This window comes from Ctenopharyngodon idella, chromosome 11, assembly GCF_019924925.1.
Source record: "Ctenopharyngodon idella isolate HZGC_01 chromosome 11, HZGC01, whole genome shotgun sequence".
NCBI lineage: Eukaryota > Metazoa > Chordata > Actinopteri > Cypriniformes > Xenocyprididae > Ctenopharyngodon > Ctenopharyngodon idella.
In genome coordinates this window covers 23,703,731-23,725,886 of record NC_067230.1, presented here as the reverse complement: position 1 = coordinate 23,725,886, position 22,156 = coordinate 23,703,731, and the positions used below count along the sequence as shown (strand labels likewise).

General features: G+C 35.3%; 1 protein-coding gene across 4 annotated transcripts in view; it reads right to left on the bottom strand.

Annotated features, from left to right (window-relative positions):
- ttbk1a (tau tubulin kinase 1a) overlaps positions 1 to 22,090 on the bottom strand; it is a 30,565-nt gene extending 8,475 nt beyond the window's left edge. For 2 of the 4 annotated variants that reach the window (XM_051912788.1, XM_051912791.1), the window contains exons 1-13: positions 21,919 to 22,090; positions 13,627 to 13,779; positions 11,647 to 11,794; positions 10,206 to 10,279; positions 9,056 to 9,196; positions 8,819 to 8,923; positions 6,579 to 6,644; positions 6,364 to 6,456; positions 6,094 to 6,219; positions 5,814 to 5,965; positions 4,642 to 4,846; positions 4,319 to 4,485; positions 2,713 to 3,256 (exon numbers count right to left, since the gene is read on the bottom strand). In XM_051912788.1, coding sequence (XP_051768748.1) covers positions 2,713 to 3,256; positions 4,319 to 4,485; positions 4,642 to 4,846; positions 5,814 to 5,965; positions 6,094 to 6,219; positions 6,364 to 6,456; positions 6,579 to 6,644; positions 8,819 to 8,923; positions 9,056 to 9,196; positions 10,206 to 10,279; positions 11,647 to 11,794; positions 13,627 to 13,695 — 1,890 coding nt within the window. In that variant the 5' untranslated portion in view covers positions 13,696 to 13,779; positions 21,919 to 22,090. Of the gene's footprint in view, positions 1 to 2,712; positions 3,257 to 4,318; positions 4,486 to 4,641; positions 4,847 to 5,813; positions 5,966 to 6,093; positions 6,220 to 6,363; positions 6,457 to 6,578; positions 6,645 to 7,406; positions 7,505 to 8,818; positions 8,924 to 9,055; positions 9,197 to 10,205; positions 10,280 to 11,646; positions 11,795 to 13,626; positions 13,780 to 20,664; positions 21,291 to 21,918 lie in introns of those variants that run through there. The other 2 variants (XM_051912789.1, XM_051912790.1) reach the window with 2 other exon arrangements.
- Positions 22,091 to 22,156: the final 66 nt, after the last annotated feature.

Genomic DNA, 22,156 nt, shown 5'->3' with positions numbered 1-22,156 from the left:
TATTTCCTCATGGGTAAATGAAGAATAAACTAGCTATAAACTAGCTAACTTTTAAGATGAGAAAACTGCTGGTCTACTGTATGTCATCTGGCTCACCCTAGTGGTAAAGTGCGGCTGAAATCTTTTCACACATTTTGTTTTGGACTATGAGGGATGACAAACATTAAAATATGAAAATGAATAACTTTGATGTGGATTAGTGCAGAATTTTACTGAACGGTTTAGTGCTGAGCATCCTAAAAAGACAAACCACAGTAAGAGTTTAAGAAATTTGTAGAAACGCTCAGCAGTAGACCACTCATTTAGAACGCAGTCAAAACAACAAACAGTACTAAGGTAAAAAAAGAAAAAAAAAGAAAGTGTTTTTCTGAAGGACAAGAAAGACGTAGCCCCGAAATCCCATTATCAAAGGTCTGATTTAGCCTCACAGATCAAGAGTTTATTGTGTTTTTTTTAATGTAAAAAATGCTGAAAACAAACTGGATATTTCTAAAGGTTTAAGAAATCATCTAGTAATTCCATATGGAAAGAAATTTGGGCCACGTACACACTCCAGCTATATTTAATCCCATTCTGTTCACATTGAGTTCAGTTATTACAGGAGTGACAACCAAATTAAACAGGTGAAATCATTTCTAGAAGGTTAAAGGGACAGTTCACCCAACAAATGAAAATTCTGTCATTATTTATTCATCCTCATGTTGTTTCAAACCTGTATGACTTTCTTTCTTCTGTGGAACATAAAAGACAATATTTTGAAGAATGTTTTGGTTACCATTGACTTCCATTGTATGAACAAAACAAAAAAGACTTTTCTCAAAAAAATTTTATGTTCCAGAGAAGAAATTAAACAAAGAAATGAGTAAAAGGTGAGTAAATGACAACATTTTCATTTTTGGGTGAACTATCCCTTTAAGGTAGCAGCAACTGTTTTTAATTCAATCCATGTAGTGTGGTCAGAACTAAAGTGAGCACCTAGTTAATGCAATGAAATCAGCTTAATGAGCATAAATGATTTCATAACAAATGGCACGGTAATCAGTCACTATCATTGTTTGGTATCCATGTTTGTTCTGTACAATCACAGGAAGTGAAAATATCATTATGGTTATCTCCATATCGCAAAGACTCCTTATTCTTTACAAATGATAATGATAACTGATCAAAGCTTTGTAGTGTGTACATGACCTTAGAGCAGTTTGAATACCCTCTTAGTTACAGCTGAACTTCTGCATACAACAAATTTTCTAAAATACAAACCATGAACAAAGAAGAATCATTACATTGTAGCAAATCATGTGAAAACCAAATGTTTGATGGTCAGAAAAGAAGAGATGAGGCATGAGTCTGTGTGTCAGACAGTGAATTAAAGACAGAGTGACAGACGGAGAGAGAAAGGTAGAAAGAAATAGGCACACATCCTGTAAAAAGTGGAGTGAGACGATAGCACCGCCTCATCATAAAGCACTGGCTTTATATTGATTATGAGTCGGTTTTAAGACAGATGAGCTATTTTAAAAATTGGGACTTAAGCTAAACCAAGTCTCCTGGAACCAGTATTTCATGTTCACCCTTAGAACAAGTGGAAAGTGAACAAATTTCTTTCTAAGGTACAAGAAATCCCTAATGTAGGTCATTCTCTGTATGTGGCGGCTGAAAAGATCAGGCACCACATTTGAAAGAGGAAAGTGCTCCAAAGAGGATTATAAGTTTAGTTATATATTTTACACAATTTATTACAAACATTTACATAGAGATACATAACTGTCCAAAAATTTAGGATCAGTAAGAATTTTTAATGTTTAAGTCTTTTTATGCTCACCAAGGCTGCATTTATTTCAATAAAAATACAGTAAAAACAGTTGCATTGTGAAACATTACAATTTAAAATAAATGTTTTCTATTTTAATAGACAGAAAACATTTCTCATTATCATCAATGTTAAAAACATTTGCTGCTTAATGTTTTTGTGGAAACAGTGATAAAAAATTTTAAGGACTCTGATAAACAGAAGGTTCAAAAGAACAGAATTTATTTGAAATATTTTGCAATATTATAAATGTCTTTACTGATCAATTCCTTGCTGAATAAAAGTATTAATATCTTTAAAAAAAAAAAAAAAAATCTTACTGACTCCAAACGTTTGAATGGTAGTGTATAAAATTTTTGTATTAAATTTGTATTAAATTGTGTAAAATATAAAATATTTAAAAAATCCATTAATATGTTTTTAAAATATATATTATTTTATTAATTTGCAAGCAAAAAAGTAACAAAATAGCAAGATGCAATATAATACGAAGAAATTACAGTATAGTTTTCCGGCTAACTTATGTGACATTTCATTATCATTAATTTAATTATTAGCTGATAAAATCCAGTACTCAGCTGTTAAGTGCTAGTTTGTGAATTTCCTTATCTAATTTTAAAAATCCATTTTTCTTCAGCATGTCATGAGCTCAAATTGCACATTGCAATTTGAGCTCATGACACACGCTGTTTGAGCTCATCACATTGCACCCACACCGCATGCAAAGAATGATCCATGTAAAAAAGTGTCTGTAAACAAACACGTTATAATAGCGTTTCTAACTGGACCTCATGATTTCTTTACCACCATCAAATATTTTCAGCCTCACTCACCTCAAACCCACCAATGCACTCCATCTTTAGGCTAAGAATGTCAGTGCAGGTTAGTCAGGATAATCTTACCTGTCTCTGAGGTCCGTTGGATTCTGACTCTTTCCGCCGTGGCCGTCCGGAAGGCAGCGAGTGACAGGGTGACTGCACAGGGCTCTCCGCTGAAGTTGACTGGCCTTTCCCGCTCCTCCTGGATGCCTCCTCCTCCGTAAGGGGCAGCATGCCACGTGTAGTCCGGTCGCCGTGTGACGTCTTGGGTCTGACTGACGGATCTGTCCCCTTTTGTCTCCGCCGCTCTTCTCCTTCCTCCAGAGGGCGTAATTCTTCCGGCTCCTCATCCGTGGTGCCGGATGTGGTGGGCTCAGCCCCTGGGAGGTGGTGGAAGTCTCTGAGCTCCGTTTCTTTGTCTATGATAACCCACTCCTTGCTGTCAAAGTCCTCCTCCTCCGCGAGTGGGACGGAGCGGATGAAGGCATTGCTGTGGGCTTCCTGGTCCACTGATGCAGAGGCCTCATTACGACCACGGTCTCCGCGACAACCTTCGACGGACAGCATCTGAGCAGGCTGGGAGGAGTAAACATGCCGAGAAGGAGAACCCAGGATGTCCATTCGAGAGCTGAGAAAGGAATAATGAATAATGAATTCATGATGCTAAATGATGCAAAAATATTAAGAGTATGAATGGGCAGTATGGTATAAGCTAAATGATATTATATTATATTATAGGGGTGTGACGAGATCTCGTGATTAAAATGTGATGAGATTTCTCATCGAGGTGAAAAGCTGTCACTGCGATATTGAGTGTGAGGGTGAAATTAGGATAGAATATGTCACCGCTACGTTTACATTACGCCTCCACTGTCATTTTGCTTTTTATAGAAATAAAAAGAACATTTGATTCAGTTGGATAATGGTCACTTCAATTCCATCCAGCTCATCCAACACGTGCTGCAGAGCCATACATAGTGCAGCAGGAATCAGAGTTCACTGATCATGTGACGAGATGACTGACAAGACCATGGTGGAGGAAACGTTGCACAACAGAGCCTAAGCGTCTGACAAATGTCTTATCTTGTAGAATGCGTGCTCAGCACTGCCGCTCCCTATTCACAGAGTATGCGCGATCGCGAAATCGAAAGTAATTTAATATTTTAATTTTTATTAATTTATTATTGTGATGGCAAATCTGAATTTTCAGAAGCCATTACTTCAGTCTTCAGTGTGACATGATCCTTCAGAAATCATTCAAAAATGCCGATTTAGTGCTCAAGAATAATTTCTTATGATTATCGATGTTGAAAACAGCTTAATATTTTTGTGGAAACTGTGCTACTTTTTTTCAGGATGCTTTGATGATTAGAAAGTTCAAAATAACTTTTTTTTTGTAACATTGTAAATGTTTTATTTACAATGACTTATATAAACTATATATTAAATAGCCATGTTGTAATGCCTTTATTTGAATAATGCAGTGAATTAAAACTTCATCAATGAAAATAGCCTACTAATTATATTATGATCTCTTTACATGTGAAACTTGCAAAAACAGCATCACATTATGTATTATGACTCAAAACAGTAAAATTAATTTTATAAAACGGATCGTTTGTTCTCTAACTTCTGACTCATGGAGTCAATACAAAAGTTTGGACAAATTCAAAGCAACATTTCGACCCACCGTTGCCCGTAACCATCCCGTCCATCAGCGGCAGATATGCGGTCAGATTCAGGGCTGTTGACCCGTCGGTACCTGAGTGAGTGCACCTGCATACCCGGAGAGTCCAAACCTCCCCTTTGTGGCGACACAGGACACACACCCCGGCTACCATCTTCCTCTTGACCTCCCTGCAACATAAAATCAAAGAAATGAAAAAATAACTGACTTATAAAACTTCAAATGGATTACAATGTTTAATTGGTTTTAAATTAAACAAAATCACTTTTTAAAATCTAATCATGAAAAGTATTTGATTGGATTATATTCATTGAAGTGTTCTGCACCTTTCCAAGATTAATCCTGAGTTTGTTGCGATTAAAGTCTGTCTCCTCCCATGCATCTGCGTCAGTGGGTAACTGACTACCATCAGCTGGCCGGCCAGAGGGAATCGGAGGGGCATTTTCCTGGTCGCTTAGGTGCTCGTCCTGCACAACATCATCTGTATTTTCCCTCTGAAGGTCACCAGGCATCTGGGTCACATTTATGACCCTAGAGGTCCAAGAAAAGATCACACAATCAATTTCTATTTAAAAAAAATCAAAGTGACCCTCAATGACCTTAGAAAGTGTTTTGGGAAACCTACTTGGAAACATTTTTTCTTTGTTTATTTGAAAAAAATCTGTTTAGTGCCAGTAGTAGCGCATGAATGACACGCTTCACCTTTATAGAGTCATTTTCTGTAAATATCACCCAGAGCATTCAAAATTAAGCATCAGAGGGGGAACTCCTTTAAAAGTCATCAGACATTTTTCTTTACCATGGTAAAATGTTCTTCATGTCCTGGAGCAATACAACAACTCTGCATTTCCAGAACTGCAATGGACTAAAATAAGTCAGTGACATTTCCATCAGAAGTGAGTTTTCTCCTCTCTGAACATACAAACCTACTGAAAACTAGCTACAATGTTCCAAGAAGCACTGGATGTTTGTGACCAATAAATCCATTTGCACAATTTATCAGTATGCAAATAACAGTAATTAAGCACAACAAATAAGACAACAGATTCAAGCTTGTCTCTTGTTTTTTCAGTTGTTTGAGTATTTCAGTCGTTAATCATGCCTTTCATCCATCTGTACGGCTTTTATGTGACAATGTTTTATGTGACAGTCCCCCAAGAGACTGCCTGTGAATAAGTGTGGGTTTTGCTAAGTGCGGTGCATTTCTATGTTATTGTAAATGAGGATCTTTAAGTATAAAGCAAGTTGGATGGATGGATGAATGGATGGATTTATTTATGATTTAACGAAATATCAGCACCAATGGCTATATTCAAGGCAAAATCAACAGTATTTCAATTAAAAAAAAATAATTATGATTACAATATCATTTCAGTACTTTGTTTACAATAGTTTAACAAGATGGATGAATGAATGGATGGATAGATGGATGGAGTCACACGTCCACAGGCATATACACATGATGTGTGATGTGTTCACACATGCATGCGGTTCTTACCCAACCATAGCCGCTGTAGGTCGTGTGTTCTGCGCTGCTGTCGGTGTGGTGGCAGACATCATGGAGTCCGTCCCACATTTCTCCCAATCATATGGCTCATTCTCTGTGATGATGCGTTCTTTCATGCTGTTCTCAAACACTGACATCAGGAGCTGACACAGAAAAGACACCTTAGAAAAGACCACTCATATCTGTATGATGAAATGTATCCATGTAATTCTGCTATAACACAGTAATAAACTAGATAGATAGATAGATAGATAGGTAGGTAGGTAGGTACCTGATAGTCAGGTTTGGTGTAGTAGTCAAGGCCTAAAACATGCTCCAGGAAGACATTAAACTCTGATGGCATGTGTTTAAGCAGCATCCTATGGTCATAGCGCTCTTTAATCTGACCCACCTGCTCCTAAATGATGCAGATGACAACAGTAGATTTCAACAATGGTGGTCTGATACAGAATAAAACGTTGAAAAAAGAATGTAATAAAAATTGAATAAAACAAAAGACATAAACAATGATTTTCAAATAAGGCAAGGAAAGTCAGAGCACCTTGTCCTTGATTTTCCTCCACGGCAGCTGGCCAGCAGCAAATTCAACCAGCATGTAAAACAATGACCATAAGTCATCATGGCGACCCATTTCCTATAAAAACAAACACAAAAAAATCCATTAAAATTAATAGGTAAATAACATTAGATGATTGTATATTCTAATACATTGTTTGATATAAATACATAATAATTAGACATAAACTAAGCACTTACTTTGTTTTTATGTGCATTCACAGATGCATATCTAACAGTCCCTCGAAATCCTGCAACGGTTCTGGGCTAAAAGCAGAAATGTATTAGGAAAAATGCATTTCAATTTTGTCATTTGATTTGCAATACTTAGAATTTTTACTACATATTTAGGTAAATCAAAATAAATCAAAATGTATGCATTTTTAATTTTATTACTGTTTTAGTGGTATTGTAGCAACAGGAGAGGGACACATAGTGCACAACTCACACTCTGAAAGAAGAAGCACCATGACTTTGCCCAGGGACTGAACATAGCGTTTCATTCTTCCAGAACAGTGAACACGCAACGCAAAAGGTAAACACCTTCCATTACGTAAATGTACCTGCGTGTCTGTGCATGCATGAGTGTGTATGAGTTCCAAAGGGACTCTCTCACAAACCAAATCAACTAATTTCTTTTTGATTAACTAAATGACATGACAAATAGCATCTGTTTTGAAGAACAAATGACATTTCATTTGGATGCAGTTAATTTTCTCTTACCGTGTTCACTGTTTTATTGCCAATTATAGAAACTGCACTTTTGCTGAACATAAAGGTCATAAAGCATTTCTTTGACATGAATTTCTAAAATGCACTTATTAATGTAAAAATATTAAACAATTAAGAATCAAACTTGAAATGTGGAATGAATGTAATGTTCAAAAGTCATTTGATTCAGTTTATTTTATTCAAATAAATATCTGCTTTTCCTATACTAATCTATCTATCTATCTATCTATCTATCTATCACTAAATGAAAAAATGTGAGGTATAAAACAAAGATGAGAACTCCATGAAGTCACTCACAATGAAAGTCTTTCCATTGGTGAGAGTGTGGGGGAGAAGGGAACAGATGGAGAAATACGTCAGACATGCACGTCATAACTTAAAACCCCAAACGAAAACTGCAAAAATAAGACAAGATGGTCAAACAAAAGAAAAAGCAGAAATAATGTCCAGTTGCACCAGGCAAAATTATACAAATGACCCCATGCAATGTACTTCAAATGCTGTCAATAAGAAAATGTTAGTATAACAAAAAGTAGCTATATTTAAAAAAACCGATTACAATTTAAAACATATATAAACATCAACAAATATTAACAAACACACAAACAAACATGGCAGCATATGTCTCAGGACCTTAATTGTCCTATTCATACTGTATACATTTAAAAAAAGGCAACATTTACAGTTCTGAGTACACCAAAACTATTTATAATCCTGAAATGATTTATTGATATCTCATAAATGTGATGCACCACAGAATGGATGAGAAACAATGCTTAAATGGCATTTAATGCGAAGAATTTTCTTCACAGCAAAGTTACAGCCTGGTTTTAAACCTGTTTTGTTATTTGTTCAACATTATAAAGTTATTATTTGATCTGGAGAGGTGGTTTTGGATCTGCTCAAACTGAAATTTCAATCTGCTGCAGGAAAAGACAACAGCTCCTGAAGGTTGCAGGAGAAAACCACTTTAGTGCTGCAGCACTGCATTGCTCAGCAGAGATAGATCGATAGATCGATCGATAGATCGATTGATAGATCAATTGATAGATCGATTGATAGATAGATAGATAGAGAGAGATAGATAGATAGATAGATAGATAGACAGATAGATAGATAGACTAAAGGATGACACTCAGTTTCCTGCCTGAATCAATGAGTGCAGCTGACTCAGCTATGCAGAAAGGAAAGGCGAACAAGAAAGAGGGAGAAATAGAGAGAGAGAGAGAGAAAGGGCTGAAAATATTACACCCTCTCAGGCTGAACCTGGGAGCATTGCTCACTGATGCATGCAGTCTTATTAAATATTCATACCGCTGCACTAAAACCTGCACGTACAGAGAAATAGAGAGATAGTGTGAAGGATGGAGAAGAGAGGAACATGTGCGAATGAAGAGCTCTTTGTGATGAGCTAAAAGAGGAAACAGCCCAGTGCCTGATTCAGAGGGCTCTGTAAACCTCTCATGAGCTTTCAGCTCGTCTCTCTGCCAACCTGCACTGTTACAGTGAATATTGCTTTTTATTGCTTAAATAAATCTCAGGCGCTTCTTAATAAAACCAGACCTTTGGGGTCAATCAAAAGACAACTTAATATCATGGTTGTATTGTAATCAATAATATTGAATGACAGAAATGTCATATTTCATTGCAATCCAGGGAACATGTACTTTTACTCAGCGCATACAACAAAGGAAAAAACTGTGACATACCGGTCGGACTTCCCCATTGGTGTTTGTATACTGTCGTGCGAGCCCAAAATCGAGCATATAACATTTCCTGTATGTTGAAGGCAGCCTTCCCATGGCAAAATTTGACTGGAAAGAAAATCCATACATCCTTGATAAATAAAATCACTTCTGGAAATCAAATGACAGTGTTGCATCATCTTATTATAATACACATGATTACAAGGCAATTACATTTTCAGGAAAGCTATTAGATATTACCGGTTTGATGTCTCGGTGGAGAAAGCCAACAGAGTGAATGGCTTCAATGGATTCTAGAATCTGTTTTCCCAAGCGGAGGGTTGTGCTCATGGTAAAGGTGCCACGTGGCTGACTTCGCCTGAGATCTGCCAGGTTTCTTCCCTGAGAGTGATAACAAAGTGTAAGTGAAGCCCTCACACCTCCATAACACCAGTAGTACTAAACACGGCTTTCGAGAGAAACCAGTATGTGATTGAGATCAATGATGTACTATAAAATGTTCCACGGACTTTAATTGAAATTTACTTAAAGGATTAGTTCACTTCAGAATTAAAATTTCCTGATAATTTGCTCACCCCCATGTCATCCAAGATGTTAATGTCTTTCTTTCTTCAGCTGAAAAGAAATTAAGGTTTTTGAGAAAAAACATTCCAGGATTTTTCTCCATATAGTGGACTTCAACAGTTACCAACAGGTTGAAGGTCCAAATTTCAGTTTCAGTGCAGCTTCAAAGCGCTCTACACAATCCCAGCTGAGGAATAAAGGTTTTATCTAGCGAAACAATCGGTCATTTTGTAAAAAAAAAAAATACAAGTTTATATACTTTTTAACCACAAATGCTCGTCTTGCACTAGCGTCCACGACTTCACGCATTACGTAATCACGTTGTAAAGGTCACACGTGACGTTTTTTTTTTGGAAAGGGCGTTTGACTTAGTCTTGTAAACACTGGGTCGGTACTTCCAACGACGTCACACGTGACCTTTCCAACATGATTACATAATGCGCTAGCGCAAGACTTCTTAAAAAGTATATAAATTTTAATTTTTTTTTAGAAAACTACAGATCATTTCGCTAGATAAGACCCTTATTCTTCTGTGTAGAGCCCTTTGAAGCTGCATTGAAACTGCAATTTGGACCTTCAACCCATTGGTAACTGTTGAAGTCCACTATATCTAGAAAAATTCTGGAATGTTTTCCAAAAAAACCTTAATTTCTTTTTGACTGAAGAAAGAAAGACATGACCATCTTGGATGACATGGGGGTGAGTAAATTATCAGGAAATTTTAATTCTGAAGTGAACTAATCCTTTAAGGATTACGTATTTGCATTCCTGTGTATGAGCTTTGGTTTTATATCCACCAACAATATTATGAAAGAGAGACGTTTACCTGCAGCTGCATGACGACATAGTTGAATTTATCATTTCGCCCACAGCCTATGAACTTACACACATGGTTTTTACCTAAAAAAGAAAATAACATTAACACGTGCAGGTAATTTTGGAAAATATTAAAGGCCATTAAATATTAAATGGCCAGTAACCATGTCCACAATTCTTTTATACTATATGCCATTACATGACAACTTGTACTTCTTTTTTGTTTGTTGTTTTTTGCTTCTTTCTGATGACTAATGGTTGATTTGAATCATCAGAATGTGTGTGTGTGTGTGTTCGGCTGTATGATGGCTTCACATGTTCGCGGTCACGTAGGCTGTGTTACTGCCGCTTCATTCACAGTGCTAAATATACAACGTGCCACGCACATGGTCCGCTCTGATGGGATGGTCAGTCTTTGCAGCTTTTAATAAATGCTTCAGTCATAATGATGTCAACTAAATACTGTATACAATCATACAATGTGACTAGCATCCAACTAAATCTATAAAGCCTTTGAAACACAACAGTGTTTCTTTGAGTCTATCTTTTCTATAATTGAAATGATTCCAATATCTTTTGTTGGGAATATTGTCTTAATTGGAAATCAATTTATAGTTTTTTTCTGTGTGCTCAATATCATTTTTCATCCTGTGAGTCCTCTATGTGTTTTAACTAATCAAATCATCCTCCAGGAAGTTACATAATGAGGGAAAAAACAACTGCCCTAACATGAGTAAATATAAGCAATGGATATGATAATTTTACAGAAAATCAGTAAGGTAATTTAAGAATGGTTTTATTAGATAGTTAAAAATATACATTACCGTTCAAAGGTTTGGGGTCGGTGAGATTGTTTTAAGTCTCTTACGCTCAACAAGGCTGCATTTATTTGATCGAAATACAGTAAAAGTGTAATATAGTGAAATATTGTTAGAATTTTCTATTATAATATATTTTAAATGTAATTTATTCCTGTGATGATTGTCAGCAGTCATTACTCCAGTCTTCAGTGTCACATGATCCTTCAGAAATCATTCTAATATGCTGATTTGCTGCTCAAGAAACATTTCTTATTATTAGCAATGTTGAAAACAGTTGTGATGCACTTTTTCTCATAATTCTTTGATGACTAGAAGGTTCAAAAATCAGCATTTATTTAAAAATGTAAATGTCTTTACTGTCACTTTTGATCTTTCAAATGACAGTGTATAAAATGTATTTTATTGAGCATATTCTAAAAGACTGGTATACAATTTGTGGAAACATTTCCTTAAATTACAACACAACAGTACAGTTTTAGGAGTTCAAAGGGTACTGCATAACATGAATGACCCTGTGCATTTCTGTGGGGATTTTGTCTTCAGTTATCGGACAATGTGATGTCTTGTCAATGTCAAAGTGATGTTGATGCTGTACCAAAATACCAAGACCTAATGATGACCATGTCTTACCCTGCAGTTTCTTCAGAACTGCCACCTCCATCTTCAGGACTTGTTTGGGCTGTTGAGCTGACTCCACTTTTAACGCCACATTCTCCCGAGTCAGCAGGTCCAACGCCTCGTAGATTTCCCCGAACCCCCCTCCTCCTATCTTCTTCAGCTGTATATAAGAAAGGAACACAACAGGATAATTGTATCTGTTTCATTTGGTATTGATTTCAAGTATGAGCTGGGAAACTTAAAGTCAGAGAAACAGTTGTGTTTTCCTCCCAATGTAAGAGCTGTTGATGTTTCATGATCTTATAAAAATGCATGCAGCATTCCAAAGCATCTTTTATAAGAAGCATCTGGTAAACATCAAAAAGCACTTCATAATATTTGCATTTCAAGTGCGTCAGTAATACCTTTATTTTACTCTCCTGACATATCGATTTCAATTCAGTCTCAAAACAACAAGCTTGACAAATAATACTGTAACATAAACCCTTCTACATCTGCATGTTATTGTAGATGTGAATAATCCTTGTTTTATTGATTAAAGAGGGCACATCTATTGATCAGGGATACGCAATAGTGCAGCAGTCCCACTGCAGAACTAACATTAGTCAGCTTTGCATAAATTTGTCGCAATTTTCAATACAGAGTAATACATTTCCATAAGACAAATGAGAAAGAAAAGCAGGAGTCTTTTAATTTCAAATGACTCGTAAATCATCCTGTCTATTTGATGGTTAGTAATGTCACTCGTCTAGTTCTCTAGCGGTTCTTGAGTCCATTTACTTGGACTGGAAGTGAGCAGTCATGTGAGAAGATTTTCTTCTCCCCTGTACTGGGAATTCTTGTGGAATTTTCTCTCTTTGTGATGTCTTTTGACAAGTCAGTCCCAGTGATTGGGGTCAAAAGAGCGATTAGCTGTACTGTTACATAATCTACTCAGAGTATAGAAGAAAAGATTGAAAGCTTTATCTGTATGTACCCACATTCTTTTTTCTTCTTTTTTGAGAAGCCCCCATATCATTTTACTGAAAATCTGCAACTTAGCATATATTTAACAATATTAATTAATATATCAAATAATGATTTAAATTATATATACAAATTACATTAATTAATATATAGACACATTACTGTTCAAAAAGTTTTTTATGTTTTTTGAAAGAAGCCTCTTATGCTCAAAAGGCTGCATTTATTTGATCTAATTTGATCTATTTTACATGTTCTATTTTAAATGTAAGTTATTCCTGTGATAGCAAAGCTGAATTTTCAGTAGCCATTACTCCAGTTTTCAGTGTCACATGATCCAGAAATCATTCTAATATGCTAATTTGCTGCTCAATAATTTCTTATTATTATCAATGTTGAAAACAGTTGTGCTTCTGCTTAATATTTTTGTGGAAATCATGATACAATTTTTTTCAGTACAGCATTTATTTGCAACTGATCTTTTTTTCTAAAAATGTAAAATAGTCTTTACTGTCACTTTTATTTTCTGCTTTTAATTTCTTTTCTTTTTTTTAAGTTCTTGCCCCAAACTAATTCATTAAAGTTATGTATTTTTATTTATTATGTTAAAATATAGTCAAATAATCCAAATGTCAGAAAAAATCTTAAAATATGGGATTCAAAATTTTATTTAAACATGAAAATAAAACATTTAGGCTTTTGATAAATTTATAATAAAAAAACATTGTGGAATACAACGAATAAGAAATATTTAGGATTCTGCACTATTTTTTAGGTCAAATCAGTGCAAACAGGATGTTTTATTTTGTTAAATTTATCTTAGAGCATTACACCTGCACTGTAAAAAAACATTTTTCGAAGTTCTAAATGAAACAAAGAAGAAAATACTATATCACATTTAATTCAATGTGTTACTTGCCATTTTATTGTAATTGCTTGTGAAATTTTGTAAAAATTGTTTTTCAATTCAACACCAAATTTGTGTCCCTGTATGTACAAATGTCAAGTGTAGATCTTTTGAATACCTACCACCTTCCATCGTTCTTTGACCATGCAATTTGGGGGCAGAATGTCCTGCTGCTCTGCAGTGCCGTTCATGTTGGCGTTGTCCTGCAGAGCTGGTGCTAGGCACTGCAACCCTGAGAGCACTCTGGCAGCCCCCAGCTTAAACGAGCCATTTATCTGTGAAAAGCCACCAAAATGTGTTAAATTACCTATCCATAGCTATTGCCATCTTGCCGACGTGCTATTGGTCAGTTGAGCTGGCTTCTACATGCAATTGCCAGTCAAACTTTAACAAACGGTAATATTCCAAAGATTAGCTTTGGAATGCCTGATTTAAAAAGAAGTTATGAGATAAGAACACCAATTTATTCCTGCGGTTATTTACTGCTACATATTCAAGAGGCAAAATGCTGACATTAAAGTCTGCTTTGAGCGTTATAATGCTACTATGCTGTTAGCAGACAAAGAAAAAGTCTACTAGGCACATCCATTGACCCACATACTTTTTGACCCAAATACCTGCGCAAATAAAATGGCCACAAACAGTGGAGGAAATGTCTAGAAAACGTGAATAAAAAAGTAATGACACTGCACTATATGCCGCATAAACAAAGAGTAAGGATGTTTCTAACAGCACACGCTATTATACAGAGGCCAAGTAGCCTACGATGTGCCTATGAAGTGTGCTGGGCATTTCTGAGAAACCATTATGAACGCATCTAAAATATTCATTAACAACCTTACCATTAGCAGCATTTATTAAAATTAACATCTTATGCTTATTTCCCTGCAGCAATGGTATTCAAATCCCATGCCAGACGAAAAAGAAAAAAAAGAAGAAGAAAAAAAAAAAGGATACACTGATATTAAAATTCTGGCTGATTCAGATAAGCCAATAGTTATTTTCATGTTATGGCCAATATATGGTTGATATTAAAATTCTGTACCATTTTGTCAAAATGAATTAAAAATAAAATGCTGAAAACTAAAATCAGACATTTTAAAATGTTACAAGTGAATCTGGGTATCACAACATTATAATGTACAGTATAAAAAAAATAGATATTCATTTTGAGAATGGCTAAAGATTACATTTAAGTGTTATTAAATTATTAGTGTTTTTAAAGGTTAACTTTGAGTGTTAGATGACAGTTCATTTAAATGTTACAACAGGGGAAACAAACATCCACAATTACTGTAAATATCCAGTATCAGCTAATAACCAATGAGGTCAAATACTACTGCCATTGTAAAAAGATAATCAGTTTGACCAATATATATTTTTTTTTACAGATATTCACACACTTTTGCTTAGTCAGTTATCAGTATTTAATTATTTAGTTTACAGATAAACAGCGCAAGAGAATCTGGTAAATTTTCAAAAATAGCATCCGACAATGATTCACTGTGTTCAACAGCAAACAATCTTCTAAAGTAATTTAACATTTAAATGTTTCCTAATTGCATAACGTATATGACATATAAGTATTGAGTCAAAAAGCACAAATAGAACAATTAATAAAAAAAATGGTTTTGCATATCGGTTTTCAAGCCACGTAAACAAAAATAATCAGTATCGTTCAAAAAAAAAAAAAAAAAAAAACTAATAACGGTCTATCTCTAATTCTAAAATCAGGTGTTTGACAATAAACTGTATTGGTCATTGGATTCTTAAACACCACTAAAACTTTTAACTTAAACATCAGCCTCTTAACACAAATGAAATTCGGCACTCAAATGAGAGACTCTAAATGTTTACTTTACTCCAAGGATTAATTTTGGAGTTACCTCCAGTTAAACTAAGGTTAAGAAAGATGCATATAAGAACCCAATAACATGCTATTTGGCATGCAGCACCATTGTTTTGTTGGTTAAACATGCAGGGCCCAGCTCGGCTCAGATTCAGTAGCTCAATCGCTAACTCATGCCCAGCCCAGCATCCGTCAAAAACTGCAGTCTCTAGTGCAGCATCTTAGAGAAGTGCTCTACGGACAATCTAGGAACAAACTGCACTATGACATCAGGTAGACAAAGTTCAGCCAAGAAGAGTGACAGAGCGTAATATTGCCAACTCATGTGCCAAGTTTACTGACACCTGCACTGATGTACCCTTGGCAAACAAGGAGATTTGTAGAAAACAACTGGAATATGACAGTCTAGGGCTGCTCGATTATGGCTAACATCAATCACGATTATTTTGTTCAATATTGAAATCACGATAATTTAATATGATTATTGGTGGAAAGTCAGCGTCAAAAATATCAAAGTCTTATTTCATGATATGAGTAATTTTCAATATCAGTAAAATTTCACAATTATCAATAGGCTACTTCAGCAAAAACTAATACTAAACACAATAACTAATCACTAATACAAATGTAGCTAAGTAAAAGGTCCTCAAAACATTACCAGAAGACAATTAAACGGTCAGCAATACAATAAGAACACAAGAAACTAATTACAAACAAAATGGAGAAATAAATGCAACAGAACAAATACACAAATTAAATAAACAGTGCTTCTGTTTATTTTAAGTTTATTAATTAAGTTTTTCAGGAAGATGTACTAATAGCAGTATTCAGATAAGTAACACAACAGAAACTGATTAAAGTAATCAAATGTAAAATAACACTGCATAGTCTTCACTGTATACATTAAATATAGATTAATCCTTATTAAAGCTACAAAACTTATTCGTTCAAGAGCAGTGAGTAATTTTATCTTTATCTTTTGTTGTTTGATTAACATTAATGACACAGACTGAAGCAGTAATATTGGGCTGCTGTCAAATGCACGGATCCAATATACTGTTACACACACGTTTTCTTTCTCAACTGTTTACATTCATTAAGACATACCCGACTGTGTGTACGAGGATACTTACCAAAATGGCATTTTGACATTTTTGTGTGTAGGCTATTTGAACGTTTAAGAGCAAATGTGAAGCCCACATTATACTTTGCTTATGCGCATTCAGCTCTGTCTCGGAGCATGCGCACAGAAAGTCTCCTGGGGAACAGTGTCTCTTTCGTGGATTTAGCTATTAAGTTTGGCTTGGGGAGGAACAAAAGCTAACTACTGAATGTGGCAGCGTCACAATAATCATTTTACCTTGATTATCCTTTTTTCAGAATTGTTGCCAAAATCGAAATCGAAAATCAATTACGATTAATCGCACAGCCCTATGACAGTCTGAATGTTATACAGGCAGTGACAGGGAGGAATGATGCCGTTTACAAAAATATAAAACATTAATCCAAATTCACATGAGTTGGCAAAAGAATGTGAGCAGTGAAGAGTTTAATCACTATGCGTTGGTTTTTGAACACTGAGATACAACTGAAGTTCATCAAGCCAGCATTTCCACACCCTTCAGTGGCTGGTTATCAATGGGCTCTTTAATCTAGCTGCAGTATACTGTTGTGACTATAACAGCCATTGTAGAAGAATGAAGCTATTCAACTTGTTTTTGTCCATTACATCTCATGCCTCACTTTCCAATCTCTCCAATTACAGCCAATTGTAAATTGCCATTGAGCGCAACCTTCTTTTTCAGCAACCTTGGTTCTGGAAGTATTTTTTCCATTAATAGGGATTTATAAAAAGTCTAAGTTAAAGAATTATAAGCCATGAACCAAATCAACCAGCTACGAGGTGAATCACAACATCGGACAAAAAGACAAAGGTTCAAGATTGTGTATTTAAATGTTTAATGAAAGAAAAGAATTACAATCCCATGAAGCAATGTGAATGACAAAATTGAATAAAAACTTGAGAAATAAAAAATTGTGATTTAGAGATGTTTTGTATATAGAAATAACATATTTACTTCAAATTGTGCATATATATATATATATATATATATATTAGGCATGTGACGGTATCAAATTTTCATGTTGCGATAATTGCTGAAGCTCTTATCACGGTATACAGTATTATCACAATATTGAAATAAGTTGCAAAAGAAGTGTTGTCATATTATAACAGGTTTAAGAACTCTTTCTTATAACAAACAGAACTGAACATTTAAATATAATTCCACAATACACAAAAAATATATAAAGTAAAATGTTTCAAACAGATTAAACTGGAAAAGAATTATAAAGAACAACAGGTAACACTTTACAATAAGGTCTCATTATTTAGTGTTATTTAATGCATTAACCAAGATTAAGATTGAGCATTAGCTACATTTGTTACAGAAGGTATTATTTTTTGTTAATACAACGGATCATTGTTAGTTTTAGCTCAGGTCCATTAAATAATAATTGCAACCTTTGATTTAGTAATGTTATTAAACATTAACTAAGATTAATAAATGTTTTATAAGTATTTTTCACTGTCAGTAATGAATTAACATGTTAACTAATGAAGCCTTATGTCACTTAGTGTTACTGAACAATAACAAATAATCAGAACATTTTCAATCATTATAGGGCATGTTGTAGTCGAGATTAAAATATAAAAAAATTTTAAGTTTGAAAATAAATAGCCTACTAAGTCTTTAAGTATTAAGTATTTGGACATTGCAAATACAAAAAAACTGAATGGCTGTTTGAAGCATTTTAAATACTGTTAGCGCAGCTGCTTTCCGGGGTAACCGCAGCATTTCTGCAGTTCCATCAGCCGCCTCTGCTGTCAGAGAATGAACGTGCACTTTCATGTCTCTTTGATGCAGCATACAGCGGTGGTGTGTATTTTATACGGTTGATGGGTAAAGTATTCTTAAAATGTATCATAAAAATTTGAATAATTCATAATAGTAATTATTCACGGTATTTTTAAGTGCCCACAATAACAATATCGTGCATATTCATTATCGTGATATGTCGTATTAACGAATATTGGCACAAGTCTAATTATATATATATATATATATATATATATATATATAATTAACTAGTTGGAGAGCATAAAGAGATTTGGTGGAGATTTTTCTTTGAAGAATCATGGGTAGTGTAGATTTACGTGATTATTCCATTGTTTCACGTGATTATTCAACAAAATCAGTTGAAATAATGTGGGCTGATGGCTTTAAAAAAAGGCATATAACTCTTTTATAACTCACATTAGGTCTGTCTTTAAAGGTTTATAAGTTATCATTAAAAATCTATTCCCTTATAGAGAAAATGAATGAAAATGGAGATTTTTACTTCCAGAACCAGATTATTGCATTCTATTATGACCATATTTTGAGATGATGTCAAAAAGCATAAAAGGTCTGCCAATGTGTGGAAATGCTATTGCTTCATTCCCATAATAATTGGAATCCACTTTAAGCCAAAGTACAGATGAATATCCTTGATAGTTTCTACATTAGCTGCTATCTACCCTCTCCCTTATGAGCGACTAACTAACAAGCAGGTTCCGAACAGACTTACGGGTGTTGTTCACACACAGGCCGTAATGCTGGCGAAACAACTAAAGCATTCAATCACATGGATTGTATTTCCCACTAATCTGTATATGAGCTTTTTTCTCAGTTTCGTTCCAGGGGACCCATGGGATGTGAGGTTACAGTGAGCGAAAAGCAGAGGGGGTTTCATTCAGGTCACCTCAATTAACAAAGAATAATCATTTAAATTCCTCTGAATCCCAGGGAAGGGAAGCGTCAACAGCCATTTTGTGATCAAACTCTGAAAAGTGAAGTGCAGCCACATTTCCAGGAAGGGAAAGGGGGGGAACTATGAAGGACGGTGTAACTCTCTCACCATGTTCACAAATCTCTTCAATAACCTTACGTCTCTGACAAAAATCTTGCAATTGACCAATTTAGTCGACACCAAAACCCTCCTTTGCCAGCCTACAAGCCAGAAAAACAAGAGAAGAGATGGATTATACTCAGCAAGCAATTGGTTTTGAGCACTTTGAGCTGATACAACGCTTGAAATGACATTACGGCTGTTTTGTTTTCCTTCTCTGTGCTAGTTATCAAGGATTTGGCACATTGGTCAGTATTGGCCGATGATACAATCTCAAACCATCAGCAGCTCCTCTTTTGACTATTATGACACTCACCATCCGTCTTAAGGCAAGCATGGGTCAGACAGAAACTGAATCCTTAAGGATGAATGTCACAAAGGTCAGTTTGCACTCAATGTCCCAGAGAAAGGTGATACATGCATTATTGAATTATAAGCTGATGCGCAAAAGGAAAAATGTGTCTTTGACTTGACATTACGAAAAGACATCGCCGTTACGAAAGCCCTGTGAACTGAAGAAAACACAAAACATACTGGTGTGCAACACAGTGAAATGGACACAGATACATACACAAATTACAACACCAGGACACATATGGGTAGTGAGAAAGACAAGACAGTAAATACATATAATGCTGTTTATAAATGCATAAATGTTGTGTTCAAAAGCACAGGGGAGATTGGGGGTAAGCTGTGCCACTTTTGCTTTAAGATTTCTGAATGAGATGAGAAACATCATCTATATTACAGGGCCGCAGAAATATGAATTCACACACAAAAAAAATGTATTCAACATAAATAATTAACACGAATTTTGTTTTAATATCGCACTATTCCTTTCCAAACTCTTTATTTCACATTATTCACAGTTTTTAATATTAAATAGTTCAGTGCAGTTAACTAATTTAATTTATTTTATTTATTTATTTTAATAAACTTTAAAAACTGGAAAAAATTCTAACATATTATTCTGTGCATTTGTTTTGACATAAAACATAAATTTTACCTGCCATGTAAATACTTGACAATAAAATACTGATTTAGAATTTAAAAACAAAATCTCATTGCTTTTCTTTCAATCACAGGAAGACTTATATGATGGACCCTTTTAAAATATTTCAACACAAAAATGTGAGGGTGACACATCTTACCTCATTCTCCCTTATGTCAGAAAGGTGGAGTAAAGTTTGTAGGAAATGTACACATTTTTCTTTTACAAAAAGCACTATATAACAATTTATGGCTTACATAAGACTAACATTTCATTGCAAGCCTTACTCCAGATTATTTCACATGCTTTAGTAAAACAGTAAAAGCAAATCCCAGGTTTTAAAATATATTTGGAAGTCTCTCACCCTACCTGCCACACAGACTACGAAAAGTCAGTCCTTTCCGTCGTTTTGAAATCTTCATTTGGGACCTCACAGTGACACAAACCATCAGCTGGGACCTTTCCTAAAACCATAAACCCCCTAACTTCTGCATTTTGTTAGTGATAGTCCATCTATCAAAAAAAATCTGTCTACGGGTGCTAAAATTAACAGCCGTTTTACTATTAAGAAAAACGCGAATTCACTGTAACTTAAAACATTCTTCAATAACACTGACAATGCACTGCAAACCAGTGGACAACCACAAAAACACCTACTGGAAGCGTAGTCGGTTATCTAATCGTAAACATTATGTCTATAAAATAAAAAAACATGCATATATAAATGGCAAAAAGTCCAAGGTTAAAGCAAATATACAAATATGGCACGTGACATGTGCTCTAATTCGCCGTATAAACAAGCTCTATTGAGCATCATATTGCAAACAGCCTAACGACTGAAATTAAAAGAGTATATACATGAAGAATATTCTATCCATATATTCGATACATCCAATGAATTTTGATAAATAAACGACACAAGCCTCACTGAACGCAACTGTCCGCAACATCCTTTGCGCTGGTCCGCACTGCAGCGCGTCAAACACCCATGCAGTGACTCTTTACAATCTGTAGAGGACGCTTTGTGGATAAATATTCATTACGTTGCCTTACGTTCATCTTGTACAGCCACGTGATTGGGTAATAGGCAGACGCTGCGCTAGTCAGCTAACGAATCGTACTTGGAGGAATGCTTGGCTTATGAATATTAATTACGTCCCAGGAACGTTAGCAAGCTACGTCAGCATGACATAATTATTATTCATAAGCTATGTCTTCGTCGTAGTAGGATTTGTCATTTCGCCTCCCGGCTACACCCGTTGTCAATGTTCATTTTGTATAGTTACATAAACTACTCAACAAAACAAAATTAGAGAAAATTCTCTAGATTACAAAACCATGAAAAGTTCTACAAATCTCAAACTGAAGCCGATAAACAACACCGGGGGTTCAATAGGCCTGTGATATTTCAGCAAACACATATAATAAGCATATAATATCTTTTTAATTCGCCAAGAAATGCAAAAAAAAATATTGGCAGACATTCTGGATGCAGTTGGGTTAATTTACATTCTTACGGGGGCCGTTTAAAAATGACAGCGGTTCTCCAATAGGACATGGCCTGGCATCAGAGAACCAGCCATATTGTGCCACAGCGAAATTGAAATATAAGGCGCTTATTACCTGCTCATTTTCTTATGTATGGAGGCTCATAGCCTCTTTTCCCGCGTCAGGATACTCTTTAGACTTCTATCCACCATTGCTAAGGATGCTCCCTGCTTTGCTCCCCGCCCGTCTGGATCTCAGCATCAGCACCACACATCACTCTTCCTCTCCGACCTCCACCACAGCGATGCTGATGCTCTACAGACGGTATTCCGCTCCCTGTCGGTGGGCTCTTGACATCACATTATAAGTCGTG